Source organism: Piliocolobus tephrosceles, chromosome 15 (genome assembly GCF_002776525.5).
Source record: "Piliocolobus tephrosceles isolate RC106 chromosome 15, ASM277652v3, whole genome shotgun sequence".
Lineage (NCBI taxonomy): Eukaryota > Metazoa > Chordata > Mammalia > Primates > Cercopithecidae > Piliocolobus > Piliocolobus tephrosceles.
Window position 1 is genome coordinate 29,692,130 of NC_045448.1, and position 26,307 is coordinate 29,718,436.

Below are 26,307 nucleotides of genomic sequence, written 5' to 3' on the forward strand. Positions count from 1 at the left end.
ATCACCTGAGGTCGGGAGTTGGAGATCAGCCTGACCAAAATGGAGAAACCCTGTCTCTACTGAAAACACGAAATTAGCCAGGTGTGGTAGCACATGCTTGTAATCCCGGCTACTCGGGAGGCTGAGGCAGGAGAATCTCTTGAACCCGGGAGGCTGAGGTGTCAGTGAGCCGAGACCCCCACCATTGCACTCCAGCCTGGGCAACAAGAGCGAAACTCCATCTCAAAAAAAAAAAAAGGAAAGCTCGTGTAAGTTTTGCACATAATGGTTGCAGGATGAACAAGTGAGTATGTGTGCACATACCTGCACATGTGTGTGTGTGTTCATACATTTTTATCATTTGATACTCACTTCCTGAAATCTCCCAGTGCATGAATCACATTTTAAAGACTGAATTCATTAACAGTTAGCTTCTAGACATTGTTTTAGTATGAAGCACAACCACTCAGAAGAATGTTATGGTAACTATCAGAAAACCACAGGGGTGACCCTGCCTGAAGACATACCCAGTCTCCCTTATCAAAACCCCCTGGCTGTAGAAGAGTTGTCAATGACCACCCACCTTGAACACTCTGAACCTGAGGGTGGAAATGTAGCCTCTAGGAATGTGTGAGACTCCCAAAGCAGTCAAGCCCAAGGCCTGTGCCTAGGAAGCCCAGCATTTGTTACTCAGGCAGAGATGGGGGCCTTCCAACCAGGGCCATGTACCAGGCCGAGACACTCAAGGAGACTGCATGTAGGTTCCAGCTAGTCTCCATAACACCACAAAAGGGGAATAGGGAGCTTGGTGCATTTTGAACACTTGGGTCTCCTCTTGAGTGGGCTCAGAATATTAAACAATCCTCCTTTGTATCCAGACTGATGTCAGATTTCCCCAGAATCCCTTGGAGCAAGGCCCTTTATGCCTCCTTAACCTGAGCCTGCTAACCAAGAGACTAGTTTCCTAAATCCTATTAGTTTTCTAAATCACCTTGGGTCAGTTTCAAGGTAGGGGCCAGCAGCTCCAGTTAGTTTTAAAGACATCCCCTCCAACATTGCCCAGTTTCCAGGTGAACGTAGGGTGGCAGGGCCTTGAAGGGCAGCCCCCCAGGGCAGGTCCACATCAGCCCCTTGGATGAGGCCTCGCAGCCTCAGGTCACTATGAGCTTTGGAAACAAATACTGCAGAATGAAAAGAAAAGTCATAAAAAAGAGAAGAATGCCATGCCCATCAATTCCATGACACTTCATCCTTCTTGATTTTGTCTCTTATTATGAGGTAAAGCTGGAGGTCTTACTTACTTTCTTGTTCCTGGCAATGCATGCTGTGGTATGTATAGAAGAGCCCTGACCCCTATGGAGAGGACTTCTGTGAAGGTGTGTGGGAAGTGTATTTATAAGCAATAACACTCGCCAAGGGCTCACTGGGGCTTGTCACCATGCCAGGCACCTGACATGATCATCTTCTTTAATCCCTATGAAGTAGGCGGGATTCTTATCTCCACTCAACAGATGAAAGCATTGGAGCTCAGAGAAGTGAAGTCACATCTGATGTTACTCAGATAGGAAGGGACTCGGTGGTCTTTCACCGATGTGCTTCCTTCCTGTGAGTCCTGAGGCCCTTTCAGTAGGTCACAAACAGGATTGCCAATAGAAAAGGCAGCGGACATAGCTCCCCTCATGCAGAGCCACAGACATGTCCATGTCTGTGGCTGCAGTGAGGCAGGAAACAATGTACGAGCTCCACAAGTGAGGCAGAGCTGACAGCATCTGACTCTGCAAGTATCACCTAAAGGCAATGCCAACCTTACTGTGGTGCCACAAAATACTAAACAAATGGTCATGGTCATATGCCATCACCTCCTTCATACTGACAATTGAAATACTATTTCTCAGGATGGACAGGAGGCTGTGCTCAAAAAATGGCATGATAAGCAAATTCTGAATCAGCCAATGTGTTGATTTAGAATGCCAATACTCTTCTGGATGGCCGCACTTCGTACTACAACAATGTATGAGCTCTGAAAGTGAGGCAGGAAAGGACCTGGGCCCAGAGAGGGACAGGCAGGGCAAAGCTGGGGGCAGGACAGGAGCCAGAGTGTCTTTGCTGTCTTGAAAGCTCTGATACGACCTATAAAGTTGGGCCTGTGATGCCCTAGGTGAGGACTGAGTCAGAGGACACATCACCAAGATCTAAGTCTGACTCTCAGTGGGTGTATGGCTCAGGAAGCCAAAACCACAAGCGCAATAAAGCCCAGGGCTTAAAGTTCCCATCTAGGTTCCTTGATTGTATTAGTCTGTTCTCATGCTGCTAACAAAGACATACCCAAGACTGGGTAATTTATAAAGGAAAAGAGGCTTAATGAACTCACAATTCCACATGGCTGGGGAAGCCTCACAATCATGGCAGAAAGTGAAAGAGGAGAAGTGCACATCTCACATGGCAGCAGGCAAGAGAGTGTGTGCAGGGGAACTGTCCTTTATAAAACCATCAGATCTCATGAGACTTACTCACTATCATAAGAACAGCACAGGAAAAACCTGCCCCCATGATTCAGTTACCTCCCACCGGATCCCTCCCATGACGTGTAGGGATTATGGGAGCTACAATTCAAGATGCGATTTGTGTGGGAACACAGTCAAGCCATATCACTGATGTCTTCCAGAATATGTGCTGTGTTTCTTGGGTCTGATTGGGATCCCAGTTTAGAAAATTGAGGGTGGGTGGGCAAAGTTTCTGTGGCCATCAGGATACATCTGTTTTCAGAAGGGGCCTATAAGAGTTCATTTAACTGAATACTTGGTCAATGGGATCTGCATCTGAAAACAGAATTATCAGGTTTGCCACTCACTTAAAATGACAATATGATTGTGATTTTGTGTTGGGGTTATTTTCCTGCTAAAAATGCTTTCCTGTCTCCAGTTATCTTGACTTGATGTCTAACTACTGGGATACAGAGCCTGACGCCGGGCCTGACTGTCCTCACTTGTTGAATGGTGATGTCTGTGATACCAATCAGTCGTACAATCTTTCCCCGTACGTCTATGGCCATATGTCTTATGCATCAAGTGACCTTAATATCATCATGATTGATTCACAGGAATAGAGCACAAGACTTGAGACTCGACTCCAATTCTGCCATTGTGAGCTCTGTAATACGGGACACTGTTTTGTGCTAAGCCTCAGTCAGGTCATCTCGGTGAGAAGCTGAAAGGGCTTCAGATGATGAGGCGTGTGCTTAGAGTGGAGAATTCCCAAAGCACACTGGCTGATTCCAAATTTGCATAACCATGCCTTTTGTGAACACACTTCCTGTTACTCCTGAGAAATAATATTCCAATTGTCAGTCTGAAGCAGGTGATGGCACATGACCGTGACCATTTCTTTAGTATTTTGTTGTACCAAAGTAAGGCTGGCACTGCCTTTGGGTGATATTTGCAGTCAGAGGCTGTTAGAACTTTAAGCAACATTTGAGGTCAACCATTTCTCCATTGGAGAGGTGAAAAAAACAAGACCCAGGGAAGGGAAAATACTGACTTAGGGCCATGCCACTGATTAATGAGTCCTTCACACACAGCGTGGAGGGCATTTCTCCTGGCTGCAGAAGTCTTTCTGAATGTCACCTCTTCAGGGAGCACCAGACGGGAGCTGGGCAGAAGTACTGAACCACCACCTGTCATGCATCCTCAAGCTTTACTTACTGGCCCCTCCAGCTGAAGCTGGTTTTCTTCATGGCACAGGAAAATGCCAATGTATTCCTGACAAGCCTGGTTAAGTGTCTTCAGTAAAGAACCATATGAAACATCATGCATACATGGCAATTATCTTGCAGCTGGCCTTTAGAGAGATCTACACGTAATGCTACATTTCATTAAATGGAACCCCAGAAATTAGCATTCTTAAAACACTGTCAGTCCTTAAAGATTATACCCAGCTCAAGGGAACTCTCTCAGTGGCCACTAATCCTGAGGCACAGGGAGGGTCTTCTTTGCTCAAGGTATTCATCAGAATGTCCCAGCTGTAGGCCTTCCGAGTCATGAGGGACCTTGGAGACCTCTGAGAGGAAGGAAAAGGCTGGAGAATGATGGGGATCAGGAAAGAACGCACAGTGGCTGGTTGCAAGGCTAGTACTAAAATTCTGTTTCTAATCCTGATTGTTATTATTATAATTATTCAAAGCTGCGCCTGACAAATAGACAAAATAATACCTTAAATAAGTAGAAAAATTCTGAAAAATCCACACTATTTTTTTCTGGAATAAATTAGCAAAACCATATATGGCTAGGTTTCAAATATCTCCCAATGATCAGATGGCTCAACTCACCTCCAATAAAGCTTTTTGGGTTGTCTCCTCCTGCATGTACTCTTCTGCCAACAAACTGCTTTTTGATGGTTGCCGGAAGCTCCCTGCTGGTGAGCATGTCTGTTCTTAGGCCAGGAGCCACAGTGAGAACAGGGTGAGGGAAAGCATGGGGCCAGAAGCAAAGGGGACAGTTCACTAGAGAATTCTTAGGAAGCCTCCCAGCTCCAGGCCAATCAGCCTTGTGCTTGGGGCAATTCATTTAACCACTTGAGTCTCGGTTTTCTCATGGATAAACCAGGGAGAATTATTACACTAATTATGCTGATAAAAATAATATAAATACCAGTAATCCCAGCACTTTGAGAGGCCGAGGCAGACAGATCACTTGAGGTCAGGAGTTTGAGATCAGCCTAGCCAACATAGTGAAACCCCGTCTCTACTAAAAATACAAAAATTAGCCAAGCATAGTGGCAGGCGCCTGTAATCTCAGCTACTCAGGAGGCTGAGGCAGGAGAATCACTTGAACTCGGGAGGCGGAGGTTGCAGTGAGCCAAGACTGTGCCACTACACTCCAGCCTGGGTGCCAGAGTGAGATTCCGTCTCAAAAACAAAAAAAAAGAAAAGAAAAAAACATATATCTGCTGTGAAGATCATATGAGGTAATGAATGCGGCCATGCTTTAGAAACTCTGAGATACCATATATTAATAGATGGATGTTCTCACCATCTTGGCCCTGTGATGCAGACATAGCACTGTGTCTTCTTCCTGTGCCTCAGATCTACCACCAGGAACCTGGGGATGAACTGACCTGACTTGATCTTGGAGAACCCAGGTGGAAGCAGGCTAGAACAGAGATCCTTCTGTCCTTGCCCTATTTTATATCAACCTCTCACGGGGATGGGAGAGGCACCAGGGTGTCTGGGGAGGCACTGCATGGAGTAACTAGAAGCATAGATCCTGCATGAGGTCAGGCTCCCAAGTTGGAAATTTGGCTGTCCCATTACTAGCTCCACATGTCAGAGAAAATTATTTAATCTTTTTGTGCCTCAATTTTTTCAACTGCAAAATAAGAATTAAAGCAGGGACCACCTCCTGGAATTGTGAGAAGGGTGAAATGCAATAGTGTACGTTGAGTGCCCTGCGTGGCACACAGTTTGGCCTTATTTAATGATGGGTGTCATTGCTGCTACTCATTTTTTTTTTTTTTTTTTTTTTTTTGAGTTGGAGTCTCACTCTATTGCCCAGGCTGGAGTGCAGTGGCGCAATCTTGGCTCACTGCAAGCTCCATCTCCCAGGTCCACACCATTCTCCTGCCTCAGCCTCCCAAGTAGCTGGGACCACAGATGCCCGCCACCACGCCCCGCTAATTTTTTGTATTTTTAAGAGATGGGGTTTCACCATGTTAGCCAGGATGGTCTCGATCTCCTGACCTTGTGATCTGCCCACCTCGGCCTCCCAAAGTGTTGGGATTACAGGCGTGAGCCACCGTGCCTGGCCATTGCTGTTACTCTTTAAGTGTCTCCAGGAGTCAGCAATGGCAGAGAGGATATAAGAGGGAGCATATCCAGCACAGCAGGAAGAAAACTTTGTTTCAAGCCCTGTTGCAGTTGGAAGCGTAAAAGGAAAAGGGGTGATGGAGAAACGTGCGCTCCTCTCTCAAACTTTCCTTTGTGACGGCTGATTGAGCTTGCCTGTGGAAGACCTCAAGTGAGATGACCTGGGTTCTAGCTCTGGCTCTGTGATGTAACTTCACACAAGTCACTTGAGGTTTCCAGACCTCAGTGTCCTCATCTGTAAAATGGAGTGGGGGAATAAAATGATTCTTCAGTCTCTTCCATCTCTACCATGCTAAGAATAATTGCCCCTTTGGGCAGGTGGCCAAAATAAGCTGCCTAACTTCACTCTAGCCAGCCGGTCAGTAGAAACCCAGGGGGCCTGACTTCCAGCCCAGGCTTAGAAGATTAGGGACTGTGGCTCCCCCTTTCTGGATTATCTCCTTAAGGGGCACTTGGCTCACCAGTCACCTTCCTTATTAATCCACCAGCTGCCATCAACATCTGGTCACTTGCTTCATAACACTAAGTACCCAACCTGGCCCCTACCCGCTCTGCCCACAACCACTGTTCATTTGTCATAGAGCCCCAGAACTTGAAATCATTCACTTCCTTTTCACCAGCCTGCTCCCTGGAATGCATCTTGGGAACCAATCACCCAATTCAAGACATCTGTTTAGCTCACTTATAATCAAGCTGCAGAGAAGAAGGGCTAAGTCTCCTTCCATCAATCAATTATATGAACACAGCCTCGGATGGCAGTGTGTGTGCACACGTGCACACTGCAGTGGGAGATACACACGGAAAGTTCAATTCTTATGTCTCTTATCTGTGACCATTACCATGTTACAGATAGGAAAACAGGGCTCTGCTCTTAATCACAGAACAGATAATTGAAAATAAATTCTGAAGTTAACTAGCTCAGCTTCTTCATTTTATAGATGGGAAAATTAAGGCTCAGGAGAGTGAAGGGACTTGGTCAAAGTGGCATGGCCTAGGGTCTGGAGCAGTAAGAGAGTTGAGACCAGAACCCAGATTGGACTTCCAATTCAGTTCTCTGCTTGCAATTTCCAGGAAACACTCACGCAGAATATGTGTATGTGTGTTGGGTAAGAAAGTCTAAGAGAATGACGCAGGCTCCAGAGGGCATGGTGAAATCCTTAGCAGTTTGTAGCATTTTTCAATATGACATCTGTCTAAATGGGCTTATTCCTGAAACCAGAAGGTTGGAGATGAACTCTGAGCAATGTGGCATCCATGACAATACGAGAAGGCCTGGTGGTTAAGGGAGACCTCAGAATATGCAGATGGACCTCCCCACTTACTCTTCTGTCTCTAAAGAGACAGGACTTGCTGAGCATTAATGTGAACATGGGGTTCCATTCCTCCCTGTTTTCAAACACAGGAAGATACCAGGCTGCCCGAGCACAGACCTTCTACCCTTCAGGGACTCCCAGTCCAGTTGGGGGATGAACTTGCCCATACCTAACTCTAAGAGGCCTCGGGGAAAACAGAACAAGGGAGGCTCTTTCCTGGGAGGACCGAAGGTTCACAGAAAAAGCAACTGCTGGGCTACGTCTTGAAGGATGAAACACTTTCAACAGATATTAAGGGTTTGGCTAGGAAGTTTGCTAAGAACAGAGGAGAAGATAAGGTTATTCTAGGCAGGTGAAGAACTGATACTGCTTAATTTGCTATAGGTGTATAAATTTTGAAGCTGAACTGCATGAATTTAATCCCAGCTCAAATACTAGTGCGATTAAAGGCAAAATGCTTTCAAGTTCCAGAGGGCAAAACTAGGGACTTCAAAGAGTTTTAAGCCAGAGCCTTAGAGCAAATGGAGCCACGCCACCAAAACCCACCTTTTGCTGTGCGCTGGGCACATTCAGATCTGTCATCATGTCCTCACAATAATGCTGTCAGTTGGTAATCCTGATCACTTCCACTTTAAAGATGACATAGAAAACCAAAAGGAGTAGGTAGTGGCTGAAGGTAATAAAACTCACAAGAATCAGAGCTGGGAATTCATTCCATGTCTCAGATCCCCAAGATGAGTTTTCCCCGCTGTGGTTCTATGTGTTGCTTTCAGGCAGAGGCTGGAAGACCTTTTGTTGGGATGTTACAGAGGAGATTGACTGATTGATTGATTGATTGATTTACTTTTTGAGATGGAGTTTCGCTCTGTAACCCAGGCTGGAGTGCAATAGTGCAGTCTCGGCTCACAGCAACCTCCACCTCCTGGGTTCAAGCATTTATCCTGCCTCAGCCTCCCAAGTAGCTGGGATTACAGGTGCCTGCCACCACATTCCCAGTTAATTTTTTGTAGTTTTAATAGAGATGGGGTTTCAGCATATTGGCCAGGCTGGTCTGGAACTCCTGACCTCAGGTGATCCACCTGCCTAGGCCTCCCAAAGTGCTGGGATTACAGGCATGAATCACTGCGCCCGGCCCAGAGAAGATTTAAATAGGCAATGTAGAGGTGAGTTAAAGCCCTAGGATAACCAGACCTAGTTCTCCAGTCCAGTGAACACCCTCACCAGAATCCTGTTTTTTAAGGTGCTCTCCAAGTGACTATGAGGCAACTAGACTGAGAGTGGCCATGTGTTCATCCACACCAGCAAGGCACTGACCCCACACTGAGGCAATCCGTGGGACAGCAAAACTCTGCTGGGCTGATGGAAACCCAAGGTATTCAAGGGATGAGGTGTATAAAGCAACAGACGGGACTGAAACATGAGAAAATATTTTGTGAGCCCTCTTATTGAGAAGAAAATAAACCCTTGCCTCTATGGTAGAGAGGTTAGGCAGGGGCTCTGACAAGCAGACGGCCTGGGTTTGAATCTCAGCTTTGCCGCTAGTCCTGGGGAGATCACTAACCTCTCTAGGCCTCTGTTTCCTCATCCTACAGATGTGGCTATTTGATCAGACCACAGAAGGCCCTGACAGCTCACAATTTCTATGAACTTCTCATAGACCAAATTATTCTAGTCATCTACCCAAATGGGCTGGTTCAAGTCCTGTGAATCGGAGGTCTCTTCTGACACAAAGTTTTGCACCTGAGGTTGCTCTCAGCAAAACATTTTAAGAGGATTTTCTCTTATTTTTCTCACTCTTCATCAGTCCTTTTCCTGAACACGTTTTGGACACATGTCTTTCTAGGTTGGTTAGAAGTGCTCTGTATATGATATCTCAGATGTCCCACAGCTGTCAAAAGAGAAATTCCTCAGCTCACTCATGTCTGCTGAGTATGCTTTTTTAGGTTAGGAAAAGAAAAAAAACAAGCCTGCTCAAAGTAGTTAAAATCACAGCTTTGAATCCTCAACCAAAGTCAGTCCAGCCCATCAACTGTTCTCCCCTTAGACACATTTCTTTCCTGAAACTGATTAATATGACTAGAAATGAGAGGGCTGGTGGGAATGTCCCTGCCCTTTAATAAAACAGAGAACTTCGGGGGCTGGAAAGCTGTAGGTTGGGAATTGGGAGACCTCAGTTTGCTCCTCATTTGTCCCTGAACTGCTGAGCAGACATTGCAATTACCTCTAGTGAGTACACAATGAGTACAAAACATGAGAGAAGTACCAGGGGTGCAAAAGGAAACAAGATGTGAACTCCTGGATGTCTAAATGCTTCAATCTAGGAAGAGTGATAATGCAGGACCACAAATAACTAAGACACAAGGAAAAGTGTGACATCAGAGGCACCAAGTAGCAGGGAGACACATAAAAATTTTCTCCATGAGAATATGGTGATAAAGTGAGGTCCACAACCTCCCAGACTGTTCTAATTTGGGGCTATAGTGTGGTCACCAGCTGCTGGTGGTGAATACTTGCTATAATGGTATCCAAAAGGAAGCTCTATTAAATCCAACAGCCATGTCATGTCTGCTAAAACTGAGCAAACCTTCCTATTAGGTAATGATGGTTCGTCAGACCCAGAGAGAGATTCTGCCTCCACAGAACTGATTGGAGTGTTGGGGGTACCACACATACATACAACATTCCTTCATTTAAAAATTCCTCACTTCCTTGGCTTTGGTGTTGATGTGGTTTGGTTGTGTCCCCACCCAAATCTCATCTTGAACTGTAGCTCTCGTAATTCCCACGTGCCATGGGAGGGACCCTGTGTGAGGTAATTGAATCATGGGGGCAGGTCTTCCCCATGCTGTTCTTGTGATAGTGCATAGTCTCATGAGATCTGATGGTTTTACAATGTGGAGCTCCCCTGCACACACTCTTTGTCTGCCACCATGTAAGATGTGGTTTTGCTCCTCCTTGCCTTCTGCCATGATTGTGAGGCCTCCCCAGCCATGTGAAACTGTGAGTCAATTAAACCTCTTGCCTTTATAAATTACCCAGTCTCAGGTTTGTCTTTATTAGCAGCATGAGGACAGACTAACACAGGTGACTATACAATCTCCTGGTTCTCCTCCTCTCTCCCGTTTCTTCATCTCTCTCTATTTCATGCTCCTCTTCCTCTGCTTACCTCTCAAATGAAACATCCTGGATCTCCTCTGAGTCTTCAACCTCCAATTACCAGCTTTGACCTCAGTCTGTGTGTGTGTGTGTGTGTGTGTGTGAGATGGAGTATCGTTCTGTCCACCCAGGCTGGCATGCAGAGGCACACTCTCATCTCAATGCAACCTCTGCCTCCCGGGTTCAAGCGATTCTCCTACCTCAGCCTTCCAAGTAGCCGGGGCTACAGGCATGTGTGCATCCAGCTAAGTTTTGTATTTTTAGTAGAGATAGGGTTTCACCATGTTAGCCAGGCTGGTCTTGAACCCCTGACCTCAGGTGATCCACCTACTTGGCCTCCCAAAGTGCTGGGATTACAGGCGTGAGCAACTGTGCTGGCCTCAACCTCAGTCTTGCTGCTAATAACTCTCCATCCACTTCTCTCCTCAAAGCCAAGACCTGGGTTTATAGCTTTGTACTGGCCATCTTCACCTAGCTGTCCTGAAAGCATTTCAAATGTAACTTGATTACAGTGGATCTTACCATATTTCCTCCTCCCTCTAGATATCTTGGTCAACATCTTTCCTTGCCAAATGTTTCTCTTCTCTGTTCCAGTCAATGACATCTTCATCCACTCAGTTACTCAAGGTGGATTCTCCTGAGTAGGAAACCAAGTGGTGCTCACCTTACATCCAGAATCTCTTCCAGATTCCCCTCCTTCCCTTTCTTTCCCACCCTATGCCTCATGTGTAGGACCATGCCCAAATCCTGAGCATGCCCAGAGTAACCGTCTCTCCAGCCTCACCCCAGGCCCTCTACAGCCTGTGCCACAGAGCTTGACCTGTTCCCAAACACGCCTTTGCACATGCATCCCTTTTGTCCAGAACACTCTTCTCATGACTCTCCATGTTCCCTAGAGGCCAAGGTCCAGTTCTGCTGCCCTAGTCTCCAAAACATCCCCCTTCTTGAGTCCTCTACAGACCTGGTCCTCCCTCCTCTGTGTTACTGGGCCTCTGATTCTGCATTTGTCAAAGAGCAGGCATGCTTACCTCTTCCTCCAGAGCTCCTTGAGGGAAGCAAATGTGCCCTATTTGTCTTTATCATTGACATGCCTAGAGCACAACCAAGCGTATACTGGGCACTCCACAACTGTTGAGATCCCTTCTCCCGTTCTCTGTGTTGGTGGAGACATGCTAAGGGGGAAATGATGCAGGCAGGGTGGGGGGTGCAAGAGGGCCTCTGAAGGGGGAAGTCGAGACTGAAGCAAGCACTAGGGAGCCATCTTTCCAGGGGTGAGAGCCAAACCCATGTGAACAGGAAAAAGAATAAATGAAAAGGCGGTCAGACAGCCAAGGGCGACCCCTCCTACTTTTGTGTCTTTCTCTCTCTTTCCTTGTGTGTCTCTCTCTGTCTCTGTCCCCTCATCATCTGTTTCCCTTTGTCAGTGTCTTTCCTGCTCTGTCTGTGACAAGTGTTTTAAATGGATCTTTTCTGACTTGTCTTTCTCACCTTTGTGTCACATGGTCATTCATTCTCTTATTATCTTTTATTCTGACTTTTTTTCTTTCTGCATATCCTTACTCAACTTGCCACCAACAGAGATAAATTGTTCATATTTATTGGAATGGTTTTACATCTTTGTTTTAAAGGGATATGACCAAGAGGAGCATTTTAAACATGTCTCTCCTCGAAACACCTAAGCCAACTCCTTTTTATTGAATTTCCATGGATTGAGTACATTGGCTCCCAGTAGGTCAGGGCCCTCAAAGTGATAGCTGGTCTCTGATCCTTGGTCTTGTGTGACTGCCAGCATTACTGTCCCCTTTGGGACTCAGCCTTTGTGGTGAATGCATGCAGAGGTCTTTTGCTTACCAAGCTTGTAGATGAAAATACAGAGGCATAAGCTAGGAAAGAGCTTGACACCCTAGCTCAGTGGAGCAAGGTTAGGAAGAGAACACAAAAAGACCTGGCCTGGCAGGGGCAGAGGAGTTGGTAAGAAAGCTTTCAGCCCTGACAACAGTCCACAAGGGAGCTGCTTTTCACTGACACCAGTGCTCCTGAGAACCAGAATGGCTGATCACGGCCAACCACATTAAATACGTAATTTCAGAAATGCGATCAAACTGACTTCCTGCCAGAGATATGAAGCAAATTATGTACAGAGCAGGAGGCCCTTTGTGTTTTCCATTTTTGTTTCTGTGTTAGGCTGATTTTTTTTTTTTTTTTTTTTTTTTTTTTGAGAGAGAGATATTTAATTTACCTAGTCTTTTCAATCAAAGAAACTGATACATTAACAGGATGGGTGGTGATGGTGGCAGTGGCAGGAAAAGTAATTAAAAAGTCTAATTTTTCTTTCTAAAAGCACCAGCCCCTGAATTGGATAGATCCCCTTGGACTGGAAAGCAGACAAAGTTTGAATAGAGCTTTTATTCAAATCTAACAATTATTTTGTTGTGCTTAGATGCTGGATGTTGGGAAGAATATTTTCTTTTCCAGGAGCCAATGTTCTGGACATTAGGGGGCTGGATCAGTTTCTTAGGGCAGTCATAACAAAGTACCGTCAACTGGGTGGCTTAAAATAATGGGTCATAACAAAGTACCATCAACTGGGTGTCTTAACAAAATTTATTTTCTCACAGTTTTGGAGGCCAAAAATTCAAAGTTAACATGTAGGCAGGGCCATGCTCTCCCTGAAGCACTAAAGAAGAATTTGTTCCTTCCTCTTAGCTCCCAATGCTGCCCGCGATCCTTGGTGTTCCTTGGCTTGTAGACACATCACTCTAATCTCTGACTCCATAGTCACATGGTGTGCACCCTATATATGCCTGTGTTTTCTCTTAAGGACACCAATCATATTGGATTAAGGCCCATCCTAATCCAGTATGGTCTCATTTTTATTTGATTGCAAAGACTCTATTTCCAAATAAGGTCACATTCGCAGGAACTAGGGCATTAGAACTTTAACGTAACGTTGTGGGGAGACACAAGTCAATCCATACAGGGACCACAGTCTGGGATGGGGAGGGAGGGATGGTAGAGAAGACAAGACTACCTACAGTGCCAAGAGGATTCCACTCATGGTTAGAAAGGGTTGAATTACTTGGCCTGCCTGGGATAGTCTCCATTTGGTGATATCAAGTCTTGGTCCCATAGCTACCCAAGGTCTTAGACATCAGATTGATCATTCAGCTAAACACCAGGTCATCCAGGAAGTGGGCATGCTCTCCAGGCAGGGACAGCTCACCTTTGAAATAACTTTGTGACATGATAGAAAGAGCACTCAGAGAGTCAGGAAGTCTGGGTTCATTCTTTTCTAATGGCTCACCTACTCCGTAAATTGAAAGCACATTAATAAACTCCTTTGACCCTCAATTTGTATTTCCATAAAAATAAAATATAAAATAATTTTCATCTACTGCAATTTTATAATACAACTTAAATGAGAAAAGTGGGTGAAAAGAGTTTTGCAACGTATCATGTTTTGTTTTATTTTTTTTTAAATAAATGAAAAGTCCCTTTCTCCTGCTCATATGGGCAGAACCTTTCGTCGTTCTGTTAAAAAAGTTGATGTGATTCTTCCCATACCCAGAGTGGGCAAATATGACTTAAAGTTGGAAAGGATACCATCTGTCTCTGTGGCTCTAAAACTCAAGGTGATCAAAACTGCCTTTCAAAACCCCCAGTGGCCTTAATCTTTTAGCATCTGGTGCTACCTGATAGAACAGATTTTTATCTGGGTAGGTAGTTAGAGCCTAATCCTTTAGCCAAGCCTATAAATAAGTCTAAAGGCATTAGAGCTGATGATAAAAAGAAAAATAAAGTCTTTCTTTAGACGTCCTCCCTCTCAAAGCCTTAGGGGAGGAATGTGCAGCCCTCTGTTCGCTGATGATGAAATTAGTGGGCGTTCGTCATTCAACACAAAGGCGAGAAAGGACTGGAATCTGATGTCAAAAGCCATAGAAGAGAATATATTTCACGCAGCATATCAGGCCCCAACGCAAATTAGAAGAAATATGGGGAGCCTTCAAAAAGGTAGGTCAAACTTTTTCCTCAAGCAGATAATTACAGACTGGGGGTGAGTAAATCTTATTAGCCTCTTTCCACCTTGTCTCTTCTCATAAAACACTGGAAAGAAGAAAGCCATTCCAATTCAGAACTGGACTGCATACCTGAGCCCAGTGGTCATCAGGACACCTGCAGTCAGGTTGTTGATGCTCACTGTCATTCCCCCACCCTGACGTCCCCCCACCAGAACGCAGGTGAAGACAGCCAGCCAAGCGTGGAGTTCCACGATGGACTTGCAGAGACTTGGTGACTTCTCACTGTCTGAAGAACGATCCCTTCAGGCAGCAATTTTCCAGTCAAATTTCTCAGCCCAAGTTTGAGGCCTTAAAATTAATGAAGTTGTTAACATTTCTTAAAATGTCTTTCACGGCAGTTGAAAGGTATGGATTTATCACCCAACTCGGCTGGCCTCTTTGATTCATAGACTTGTAGGCTGAGCCCCGACCAACATCCTTAAGGGGACCAGACTCTTGGCGTTAGCTCTGCCTTTAGCTTGTTCTGCAGTGGGTCTTGGGGCAAGTCCTTAACATCTGTGCTCTGAGGTCAGCCCACTGGGGACACTCGGGCTTAGTTGCCTATGCAATGGTTTCTCTGGTCTCTGAGCACTGAAAGGGCAGGGCCAACCCTGACCTGTCTTTATGTTTGCATCACTTCCCACATCAGGCACAGGGCCAAGCACAGAGATGATGATGGTGGTGGTAATGTCTTCGTAAGTCTCAGCTGAATTAAATATGGCAGAAAGATGTAAAGCCTCTGGAATGCCCACCATGATCGGTTAAGGAACCACCAATGAAGAATAAGCTCCTCCTTCCCCCATACATCAACAGCAAAAATGGTGATGACTTGGGTACTCTTACCCAGAACTTGAGCAGTAACTGCCTATGGTTTGGGTCCTCTAATCTGCCAAGAACGGAAATCATGAGGATTCCAGGCCATGAGGAGAGTTTGAAAGAGATCTTGAAAAACCTCCAGATCGATTCCTTTGCCCTAAGGTGGCATGACATTTCACCCTCACTTTACAGATAAGGAGGATGAAGCTCAGGGAGCACCAAATGGGTTTATCAGGGCCAAGTCGTGGGTTGGAGGCAGCTTAATAAGCTTTCATGGTTTTCTCCTTTTGACCTGCAACCTCTTACAAGATGCTCCACAGGGAACAAATATGTTGCCCTCTGCAGAATGCAGGGGGTAGATCTGTCTTTTTTGGGCATTCTGCATTTTATAAAAATTGTCCTCCTATAGAGATACTGAATGACTTTGGGAGCAAACTCAAAAATGTTACCTGAAGACCAGTGGTATTGCAAATCTGGTTACAAAGCATTAACAATGCAAAGATCCAGATTTCAATTACTTATAGATACTTGCCATTATCATAAGATGACACTGAGTGTCTGGCTTAAATAAAATCAGGAAGTAATTCTTATCTGGACTCTCCTGACGACCACTGATCTTTCTCTCCTGCAAGGGCTGCTTAAGAGTCGCAGGAAACATGCCCGCACAGAAGATAATTCTAAACTGCCCTAGGGTTTTTGATGGATTTTTTTTTTTTTTGGTTTAAAATATGGTACAGAAAGGTACAGTTAATATGAACCAGGAGCATTATAGATGAGAGGACAGCAGGCTTTGGACTGGAAGCTTTTCTATAGTGAGTAGAACATCTCTGTTAGGTGCATTTGAAATAGCTTAGGCCAAGGGTATAGACTGCATGGAGGAATAGGTAAATATGCCCAGAAGGGAATCTAGAACTCAGTGCTACACTAGGTTTATAAATACTTAATTGAATCAGGCCTGATGAATGAGTTTCATCTCTGGAGGCCTTTTGCATTCATTCATCATGAATATGAGGCTGGTGTAAAAGTAATTGTGGTTTTGCCATTGAAAGTAGTGGCAAAAGCCACAGTTACTTTTGCACCAATCTAATAAGTCTTTATGCATATCTTCCATGTGATAGAATAAAGTGGAAAGCAAAGTTTAGTGCCTGTCCTTATGGGGTTCACCCTGGAGGAGTTCAAGAGAATTAAAATGTTCATTCGGAAATGCTTCTTCTCTCCTCTAAATCTCCTCACTGTGGAGACCCAGCTACTATGAACTGTTTGAATGAGTACAGAGAAGGAGGGATCTTATACCATGTAAAGCAGCCTCCTGAGGGCTCCTAGGACAGGACCTACCAGTCTGTGTAGGTGGCACCTGGGAGAAAAAATGAAATCGGGGAAGAACTCTGGCTTGGTAGCTGGAGAAGCCACTCTGTGTGATTTTATTAAACTTAGTTTCTGCATTTGTAAAAATGTAATTGGACCCGGTCTCTTTATGTCAGATGCTGTTGCAGAATCAAATGAACTGAGAAAACATCAAAGCACATGTTTGGGAAACTTTAAGAAGCCTCCCAACTGTAAGGGGCCCTGAAAGACCTGTGTCGCTCATAATAATAATCCCCTCTTAAGAGATTGTGATTGTTGACTGGGTGCGGTGGCTCACTCCTGTAATCCCAGCATTTTGGAAGGCTGAGGCCGGCGGATCATGAGGTCAGGAGATTGAGATCATCCTGGATAACACAGTCAAACCCCGCCTCTACTAAAAATACAAAAACAAAAAAATTAGCTAGGCATGGTGGCAGGAGCCTGTAGTCCCAGCTACTCAGGAGGCTAAGGCAGGAGAATGGTGTGAACCTGGGAGGCGGAGCTTGCAGTGAGTGAAGATCGTGCCACTGCACTCCAGCCTGGGTGACAGAGCAATACTCTATCTCAAAAAAAAAAAAAAAAGAGAGAGTGATTGTTAGAAATGCTGTGGGTTAGAACCAGAAAGCAAGCCACAGTCAAGATGCAAATAAGCATCTCCTCCAATGATTGATAAGGGGATGGCTGGAATACTATATACCACAAAGGCTAAGTGGGAGGCATATGGCAGCAACAAAACCCTTGGCTCCCATGAGGATACAGAGCACAGCTGGAATGGCCTGGCTGGAATGGTCCAGTGGGTTGAGTATCACTGGGAGACAGAGGGCTCAGAAAGACTTCTTTTGTATATAGGGAACTGAGGGAATCCCCTGGAGCACTATGAATCCCAAACTGAAACTCACAGAGTCCTTACTACAAGATGGTGATGGTGCATCACAAGTAACTATTAAACATATACTTACCATATCGGCTGCGATGAGACAGGAAAGGGAAGGAGTCTTTCATTATCCAGGTGAGATTCCATGTAAAATAATCAGGAGAAGGAGAAGGTATGTTTGTTGGTGACTCCAAGGAGCTATGACCTGGACATAAAAACAAAGAAAACACTGATCCATGTGCTTGGGGCGTGTCTTTTAGCTGTCACTCAATATCAGTCAAAAAGGAAGTTTATGAGGGGCTTTCATGACATCCATTGGAAAGATGAGGGGAAAAAATGAGCCACTAGTAGACTGAATTGACCTCAGGACCCTGACGTACATTTTCTACCAAGGGCAGACAGATCTAAGAGGTCTGAATGTTCTGACCAAGGCCACGCTAGGGAGCTCTGGGAGATGAACTAGAAGCCGGGGCACTTAATGGCTTGGTCTAAGAGTTCTATCCAAAGTCTATTCTGTCTATAATAATTTGTGTAGCTTTATAGAGAACTCCAATTCATCTCATCCAGATAATGCCTCCATCTCTACTTTATGTTCAGACTTGTTACTTCATCTAATGTTGTTTGCTTGGGTTATTGCCATATCAATGAGAGGGTTGAAATCACACTCTGAAGTTATGAGTTCTTAACAATTATGTTATTTTCAGGGTTGTGGGGGAAGCTAGGTGACTGGAGTTTTCTGAAAGCCAAGAGGCGAGAAAGCCAAAAGGATTAATGTTTCTGATTTGCAAGAGAGAAAGAAGGCTTGAAAGAAAAGCAGCAGAGAAGCATTATTCCTGTCCTTAGCAGCACCTCAAGTGGATTTTGTGTGGTAAAAAGTCATTACAATATATCTACAAATCAAATGATCACACACTGCCTGCTCTAACACAGTGCTTCCCAGAAAATCCCAAGCTCAATCACTATTTGCTAATGTTTTATGGCAGACAAAGCCCTTTTTTGTTAAAGAAGGAAGGATTTGAGAATTAGTTCTCTTTTGTAGATAGATGTGTGGCAAGACTGAGTGCAGGGAGGAGGGAAGGAAGGAAAGTAGCATTTCTTCTGTAACTTCCCCGGTACAGGCGCCATGCTGGAATCTTTACCTACATAATGTCACATGATATTCACCATGGCTCTCTGAGATAGAAATGATCATCTGCATTTTACAGATGCATCAACCGAGATGCAGAGAGGCAAGTGATGGAAGCAGGAACTGAGCCCCGGTTTGCCTCACATCAACAGGCCATGTTCTATGGAGAATGGGCTTATCTGCTACTCTGGTGGTAACTGCTAACCCACTTGGAGGAAGTTTGTGAAGAGGAAAAGGAGGAGAAGAAGAGAAAGAAGAACAGGCAAGCAGCAGGTACTCCGGAGGCATTTTCCCGGTCTGCCTGCTCTGCAGCTTCTTCCACATCACCCCCTGCACCAGTTCTGGTTCCTACTGGCAGGTTCTGGTCTCCTACTTCTAACTCCCTTTTAGTATCAACCCCACTTCACACACTTGAAGGAAATCTCTGGCCTGGGTACCCATGGCAGTCTCTTGTTTCCAGAACCCTCCACTATTTTACCTGCAGGGGCTGCCCTTAGGTGATGCTGATTAACGGTCCTTGTGCCCTGCAACTGGGACAGGATGGGCACTCCATGGTCTCCTTCCTAAAAAACATTTTAATCTCTGCTTTCCATAGATCTGAGTTGGACGTACTGGCTCCTGGGAATCTAGGAAATAATTTTGGCTTTTCTCTTATATTTGGTCTATAGAGATTAGAACGAAATTGATTGGGGCCAGGTACGTCTTTCTGCAGTATTTCTGCAAAACAGCTCAGAGGAAATGCACTGAAAGGGGTGAGAGTCTGTGCTCGTAAGTTGCAGAGAGAAGCCATCTCATTTCACCTGCACATCAACTCTGTTTCACACACAATGGGCCTCAGAGAAGTGAATGCAAAGCCACATAGGGTTATTTTGGGTGGGGTTAAGTTTATTAGTCTTTTAAAAAATCAGTATGTATTGAGCACATATGAACCAGACATGATGCTAAGTGCTTTAAATGTGTGATTTTGTTTGCTTCTCACAGTAACCTTGTGAGTAAGTTTATTTGTCCACATTTTGCAGTTGAGAAAATTGAGGCATAAAGAGGTTAGGTACCTTGACTACAGCCACACAGCCAGCAGGAGACAGGAAATCAGGGTCAAAAGACTAGATCAACTGACACTGAAGTCCAAGCTCCTTTCACCACTCTGCACAGGCCACAGACTGGTGCAGGGTGGTCCTCGGCTCTCCACAGGGCCTGGCAGGGCCCCCATGGCACAACGGTTGAGGTTGAAGGTCACCACTAAGCACGCTTCAGAAAAGGGCAAGTGGGAAGGGTCTGGGAGATTCGGACAATCAACTCCCTGCAATGACTCCCATGTGAATAAAAATTCGCTTAGGTCTGACTCATCAGCTAATCTCAAATTTTAAGTAGCTTTGAAGTGACAGGAAGACTAAGCCTAGGTTATACTTCCCTGTTTCTAAGTGATGTCATTTTTCTGAACCATTCAGTTTGGGAATGATATTCACTTCTTCCTGGATGTGAAGAACCAAGCAGACGGGGCTAGACTTCAGGAAGCACTTATGAATTTGTGAATGGGCACAGAATGGCAGATAACTTTAATATGAATGAGGGCCAGATAATATATTCAGGGGTTAAAGAAAAAAAAAAAACTTTCAAAAGGAAGGGCTCTGAGGGCTGGGTCATGACCCAGCAAGGTAACATGGACATCACTGCAGGTCATCCCTTCAGAGGCCTTTTATATCACAAAACACCAATAACTTGCCAGACATCCCCAGGGTTAAATATTGCAGGGTTGAAAAAAAACGTAAAGTCTTATTTTGCCCTTACAGAAACTCCTAGAATTTCTTCCTGCCAGTGGGCTCACAAGGTCCCTAAACTTACCCCCCAGAGTAGGGAGGGCAAGTGATAAGCCGGATGAGGCTAGGGAGCTAACGCGGGGGTCAGCCAAAAGGCCGAGCCTCCCCACCTGAAAAGTCAAGGATCAAGGAAAGCAAAGCCCACATGAAGGCAGGTGTTTGCTCAAATCAGAAGCATTGGAACAGAAATGAGTGCTAGTCAAAGTTCATAGAACACACATCAATGCAGAACATAACAAACAAAATATTTCTGCATTTAACAAGCGCAGGGTCAAGAGACTGTCTGTTCCCATCACGCTCTTTACCCTTGCCCTTCCCAACCACTGCAGGGAAGGATTTTCTAGCAGAAAGAGAAGCCAAGCCATCAAAAGCAATCCATTTAAGCTAAAGAAAGCCTTGTGTTTTCAGGGTTCCATTCTGAAAATATGAGGATCCGGAGTGAAATGGGCTTCAACGCAGATGTATGGGTGAAAGTATGAATGCAGACCAATGGGCTCAAGTAGAGTGACTCTTGGACCTTGGGAGATGAAGTGTAGAGGAGAAAGGAGTGGGGAAATAGGAGTAGGAGCTTCTAGGTGCCCAAGTGAGGCAGACAAGCTAAGGCCTGAAGAGAAATGAGGAAGAAATGCACCTGGATTGAGGGCATTATTGATTCGCTGGCAATACAATTGTTGTTTTTCTGATGATTTCTTAAGCCCTTTCTAGGCACTGCAGGGTATCAAGGCAGAGTGAAAACCTCAAGCTCTTGATACTTGGCATTTTTCCCTGTGCATCATCCCCCTGATGTCCTTAGCTTCAGCTCCAGGGCTCATCTCTATCATAATTCCATTGCACACAAGCTCAACTTCTTTGCCTCTTTCTTTACAATTATCCTGGAGCAGGTGGATGTGGTAGTGGGAGAAGAGGGGTAGAGGAACACACAACAGTGTTGATGGGCCTCATTTTAAATTCATCACCAGAAACCTCAAGACCCTCAGGATGGCCCAGGAATCCCACTGCCTTCCCTGACTAACTCAGTTCACTCTATTTCCAATACAACTAGTTGAAACTTCCTCTTAAGTTCTCAAACCTCCAATTCCCCATATGCTTCCACATTGTCAGCGAATGAATTTGTTTCTTAGCTTGTTGAGAAAAGAGAAGCAATCTACCCACTCATAGGTATCAGTGCCTTCTCTTCTGTTGTAAAGGATAACAGTCTATACTCTTAAACAGCACCAGCCTCTTCACTTAGGTGCTAGTCTCGTCTCTTCTCAAGGGATCTGCTATTACAATGGTCCTGTATCAACAATTTTCCCTCTCTGCCAAGTCAGTCACACAAACAGGCACCATCTTATAAAGAAAAAGCTTCTTTGACTGCCACACTCTTCTCCAGTCATTGTCCCTTTACTCTGCTCTTCTTTACAGCTAAATCTATTAAAGGATTTGTCTTTGCTGCTGTCTCCTCAACAAAATCTAGATTGGCTTCACTACTCCAGGTCAAGGTCGACAACCCTAGGCTGCAAATACATTGAACTCTCCGTCTTTGTTTCACAAGACCCCTCAGAAGCATTTGTCCCTGCAATCACTCCCTGCTTCTTGGATTTCTTACATTCTGGTCACCATGTAGCCTTTGGTTTCCTCCTGCTTCAGTGGGAAGATCCTCTTTATTCTTCTTTGCCAGATCTTCCTCATTTTCCAAACTGTAGAGGAGGAAACTTCTCCTTTTCCAGTAGCATTTGCTTAGGAATTGTCATGGCTGAGTATTGTATTTTATCCCAGTGGTTCTAACCAGCTGATGATCAATGATCATGAATTTCAAGTGACTGTGGGACACCAGACCCTTCCTGTACCTAACTGAAGACTCTTTGCTGACCAATGAAGGGAACTTGTTTACCCACGCTCACACAAGCCTATGCATTCATTCATTCTCTTCAGTTCAAATAACCGATTTTTAATTCCAAATAACCAGGACCATATTGTAGCCCTCTTTGTAAGGCTTTTAAAACTCTGACTTTTCTGTCACAGATGGACATTTGGGTTGATTCCAAGTCTTTGCTATTGTGAATAGTGCCGCAATAAACATACGTGTGCATATGTCTTTATAGCAGCATGATTTATAATCCTTTGGGTATATACCCAGTAGTGGGATGGCTGGGTCATATGGTACATCTAGATCTAGATCCTTATGCAGCCATAAAAAAGGATGAGTTTGCGTCCTTTGTAGGGACATGGATGCAGCTGGAAACCATCATTCTTAGCAAACTATCACAAGAACAGAAAACCAAACATCGCATGTTCTCACTCATAGGTGGGAACTGAACAATGACATCACTTGGACTCGGGAAGGGGAACATCACACATCGGGGCCTATCGTGGAGGGGGGGAGGGGGGAGGGATTGCATTGGGAGTTATACCTGATATAAATGACGAATTGATGGGTGCTGAGGAGTTGATGGGTGCAGCACACCAACATGGCACAAGTATACATATGTAACAAACCTGCACGTTATGCACATGTACCCTAGAACTTAAAGTATAATAATAAAATAAAATAAAATAAAATAAAATAAAATAACTCTGACTTTTCTTACTTGGAAAACCATGCAGTGAATTTCTCTTTGCCTGACATGTAAGTAAGCTTGTCTTAAAAAAAAAAAAAAAGTCTGTGGGATCTTTATTTTATTATTTGATGATTGTTAAAAATTGGAGAACTTGGGCATTTTCTGCATCTAAACTTTCTCTCAAAGTGATCTCACCCAGTTTCATAGCTCTAAATATCATCCACATACTACTATTACCAAATTTGTATCTTCAGCCCAGTCTCTCCCCTGAACAACAGAACACACATCCAACTGCCTGCTCAAAATCTCCACTTTATTGCCTGATAAGCATCTGAAACTTATCATGAGCAAGCCAAAAACTTGACCTCCCTTCCCCTAAACCCCAGGCGTTCCCCATTTCAGAAAGTCTTACCAATACTCACCGGGTTGCTCAGGCCAAAAACCAATAAGGAATCCTTAACTTCTTCCTTTTATTCACACCCCACATCAATTCACCGCAAATCTTGATGGCTCTACCTGAATTTTACCCCTTGTCATCTTTTCCCTCCTCACCTCTCTCCGTTATTGCTATGAGCTCCCAGAGGGGTCGCCTTCAGTCTGTTCTCTATGTGGCAGTTAGATTGACACTGCAGCCCCTGAAATAGCTTTCAAATTTCTTGCCATAGCATAGCCTATAAAGGCCCCAAAGGATCTGGCTCCTGATTCTGTCTCTAACCTCATTTGCAACCATTTTCCCTCATTGCTGGAGCTCAGTCCCACAGGTCTTCTTGCTCTTCCCCAAACTCGCCAAGCACATTCCCACCCCAGGGCCTTTGCACTGGGAGTTCTCTCAGCCGAGGAAGCTCCTCCTATTCAGAGGTACATGGCCACTCCCTCTCTCTGTGCAAGTCCCTATCCATAGGTCCCCTCCCCATAAAGAACTTCCCTGGTCATCCTGTTGAGAGACAACTCATTGTAAGCCACTCCCATCCCTTTGCCCTATTTCTTACACATATATGTGTTCTGTGTATTGGTTTATTCATTGTGTACCTCCTGCACTAGTCACTGCTATGTCTCCATGCCTTGCACACAGCAGGCACTCAATAAATATCAAATAAATGAAACCAGAGCCCTGGAGAAAGGTATTATCTCTGGCACTTATTAGCTGTTAACTTCAGGCTAAGCATACACTCTACCAAACCTCCGTTTTCTGAAAATGATGATGAGAATAAGAATGGGCATACTCTAAAGATTCTCAGGGTTTTGTAAGGGTCAGATGAGACAATGTGTGCACAACATAGCCTTTCAATATCAGTCATGCCATCCTTATAATTGTATATTCCTATCTCTGTTTTAGAATCCAAAATGAGGGGGAGTCTTTGTCCCTTTCCTATATTTGGATCATCTTGTGTCAATAATTACAATGTCCAGAAATCAAAAGTGCTCCCAGAGAGCTGCTTCTCTATTATTCACTAATCATTAACTTTGCCAACTGTACATGATCTCGACTACCCAAATTGCAGCCAATTGGCACTGTGTATTTCCAATCTTTATTTTTATATGTCTCACTGCATGTCTATCTATTCCTAAGCCAATGTACATAATATATCATACTTGTGTCAGTATAAGTAATAAAGAGCTATGCATGTGTGATGGTTATTTACATGAATGCCCCAGGCTCACTAGCAAGCATGTTTTACAAACCTACATCAATAAAATGTAACAAATGCTTCCATTCTAAACGCTCTTTGGAACAGTTCCTACCTTGCCTGTAGACGCTTTACTTATTTATTTTCCTTCCAACAATAAAACAATCAGTGACAGTCTGCTTGTTTTTCCCCCCTTATTTGGAAACACACTTAATAATGCATTCTTTTACAATGATTTTGTGTCACACAAAGCAAAGCTTACTGTGGCCAAATAAATAGCGGTCTGGATGTCAAATCAGGCACAGCTCTCAGAGAATACAGGGCACGCCTCTTTTTGGGACTGGCAGTCCAGGGGAAATGGTTTGGGTATTCATTAGGCTGAGCCTGCACCTGTTCAGCAAAAGAAACCTCAGTAAATTTACATGACTCCTAGAGTTAGCGGTGAAGGGCGATGTTGTGAATTTAGTCTGAAAAACAGAGATGTGATTTCAGAGAAAAGAGAGAGTCTGCAGATGCACCATTTGTCCTAAACATATAGCCCTCCCCATACCTTCTCTAGGCCTGGAAAATGAGCGGGCTGAACTCACTGCTTGCTAAGGTCCTCTCTGGTTCATACGTATTTGGTTCTCTACGATTTGCTTTCACATTTTCTTCCAGCTGGCTCATTCAGAAGGGAACTATTAGTGTCAAGGGCGGAATTTGGATGGAATTAAACAGCTCCCACTCCGCCTCACCTTTCTCTAAGCCCCATCCCATCCTGCCAGAGATGTTTGTGCTCTTTCTTGGTAGCTCAAGTATTGAAGCAAAAATTACTCTCCCATAATATTCTCTTGTACTGTCAAAAGTTAGAGTTTCAGCATGCATTTCCTGCCTCCCCAAGAGGACCCATGTATAATTTCTGTGCTCATTCAATGGTGAATAACCTCTGCCAGCCAGCAAAAGCATGTACCCCTTCCCAAGGCACAACAGTGAGGAATATTAATAAAGGAAATTGTTATCCTGGTCCCTGCCCTTAGGGACTTGGTTACCTGCAGGGTATCCTATACCAAAAAAAAAAAAAAAAGAATCACAAAGAGGTTGCTCCAGAAACAGCTAACGCATATAAATTTGGAGCCCAACTCTGGCCACTGTTTGCCTTTTCAACCTTATTTCCCATTCAGAATCCTTCCTTTCACATTCTATCCCATTACACCTTAGTCTCCAAACTTCGCCCAAGCTAATCTCTGCTTAGAACACACTTCTCCGCCCACTGCTTTCCTAAATCCTACCCCTTCTTAAAGGGCCAGTTCAAATCCCTCCTCCTCAAGGTCCCCGTCTTTCCTGAGCTGGACATCAAAGCAGTTGAGTTGGGATTCAGGTTGTGTCAGAACAAAACTTGAACTTGGGCCCTGACCTCCTTAACCACTTAGGATAGTGGCGTTGAGGCCATTCAATAAACATGTTAATGATGATGGATTGTAATTGTATATTAATTTCACTCACGCAACTTAAGCTTCAGGTCTGTTGTTTAGGTTGATTTTTCTTTTTTGGCTCATTGATTTAGAAAAAATAGGAAAAGCATTACACAGAGGCTGTTTTTGGTTTGGTGTCACGTAGGACATGCTTTGCAGGGGCAGGGGCAGATCAAGGCATGGACTTATTTCATCAGTTGAGACATCACGTCTATGCAGGTACCAGTGACTCATAATTCATGGCCAAAGTCCGATAACAAAGGCCATGTGACAGCTGATGCCTCCTCTTCAGAATCTGTATCTCTCAGAATTTGATAGTACCAAGTCACTGCATTTTCACCTTCC

The 26,307-nt window shown here is 44.5% G+C and overlaps 1 protein-coding gene across 1 annotated transcript in view; it reads right to left on the minus strand.

The window, feature by feature from the left end:
• The window catches only part of ALK (ALK receptor tyrosine kinase), a 761,479-nt gene that overhangs the window by 526,640 nt on the left and 208,532 nt on the right, over nt 1-26,307 (minus strand). The window contains exon 2 of the mRNA XM_023217284.2: nt 17,486-17,605. Coding sequence (XP_023073052.1) covers nt 17,486-17,605 — 120 coding nt within the window. The remainder of the gene's footprint in view (nt 1-17,485; nt 17,606-26,307) is intronic.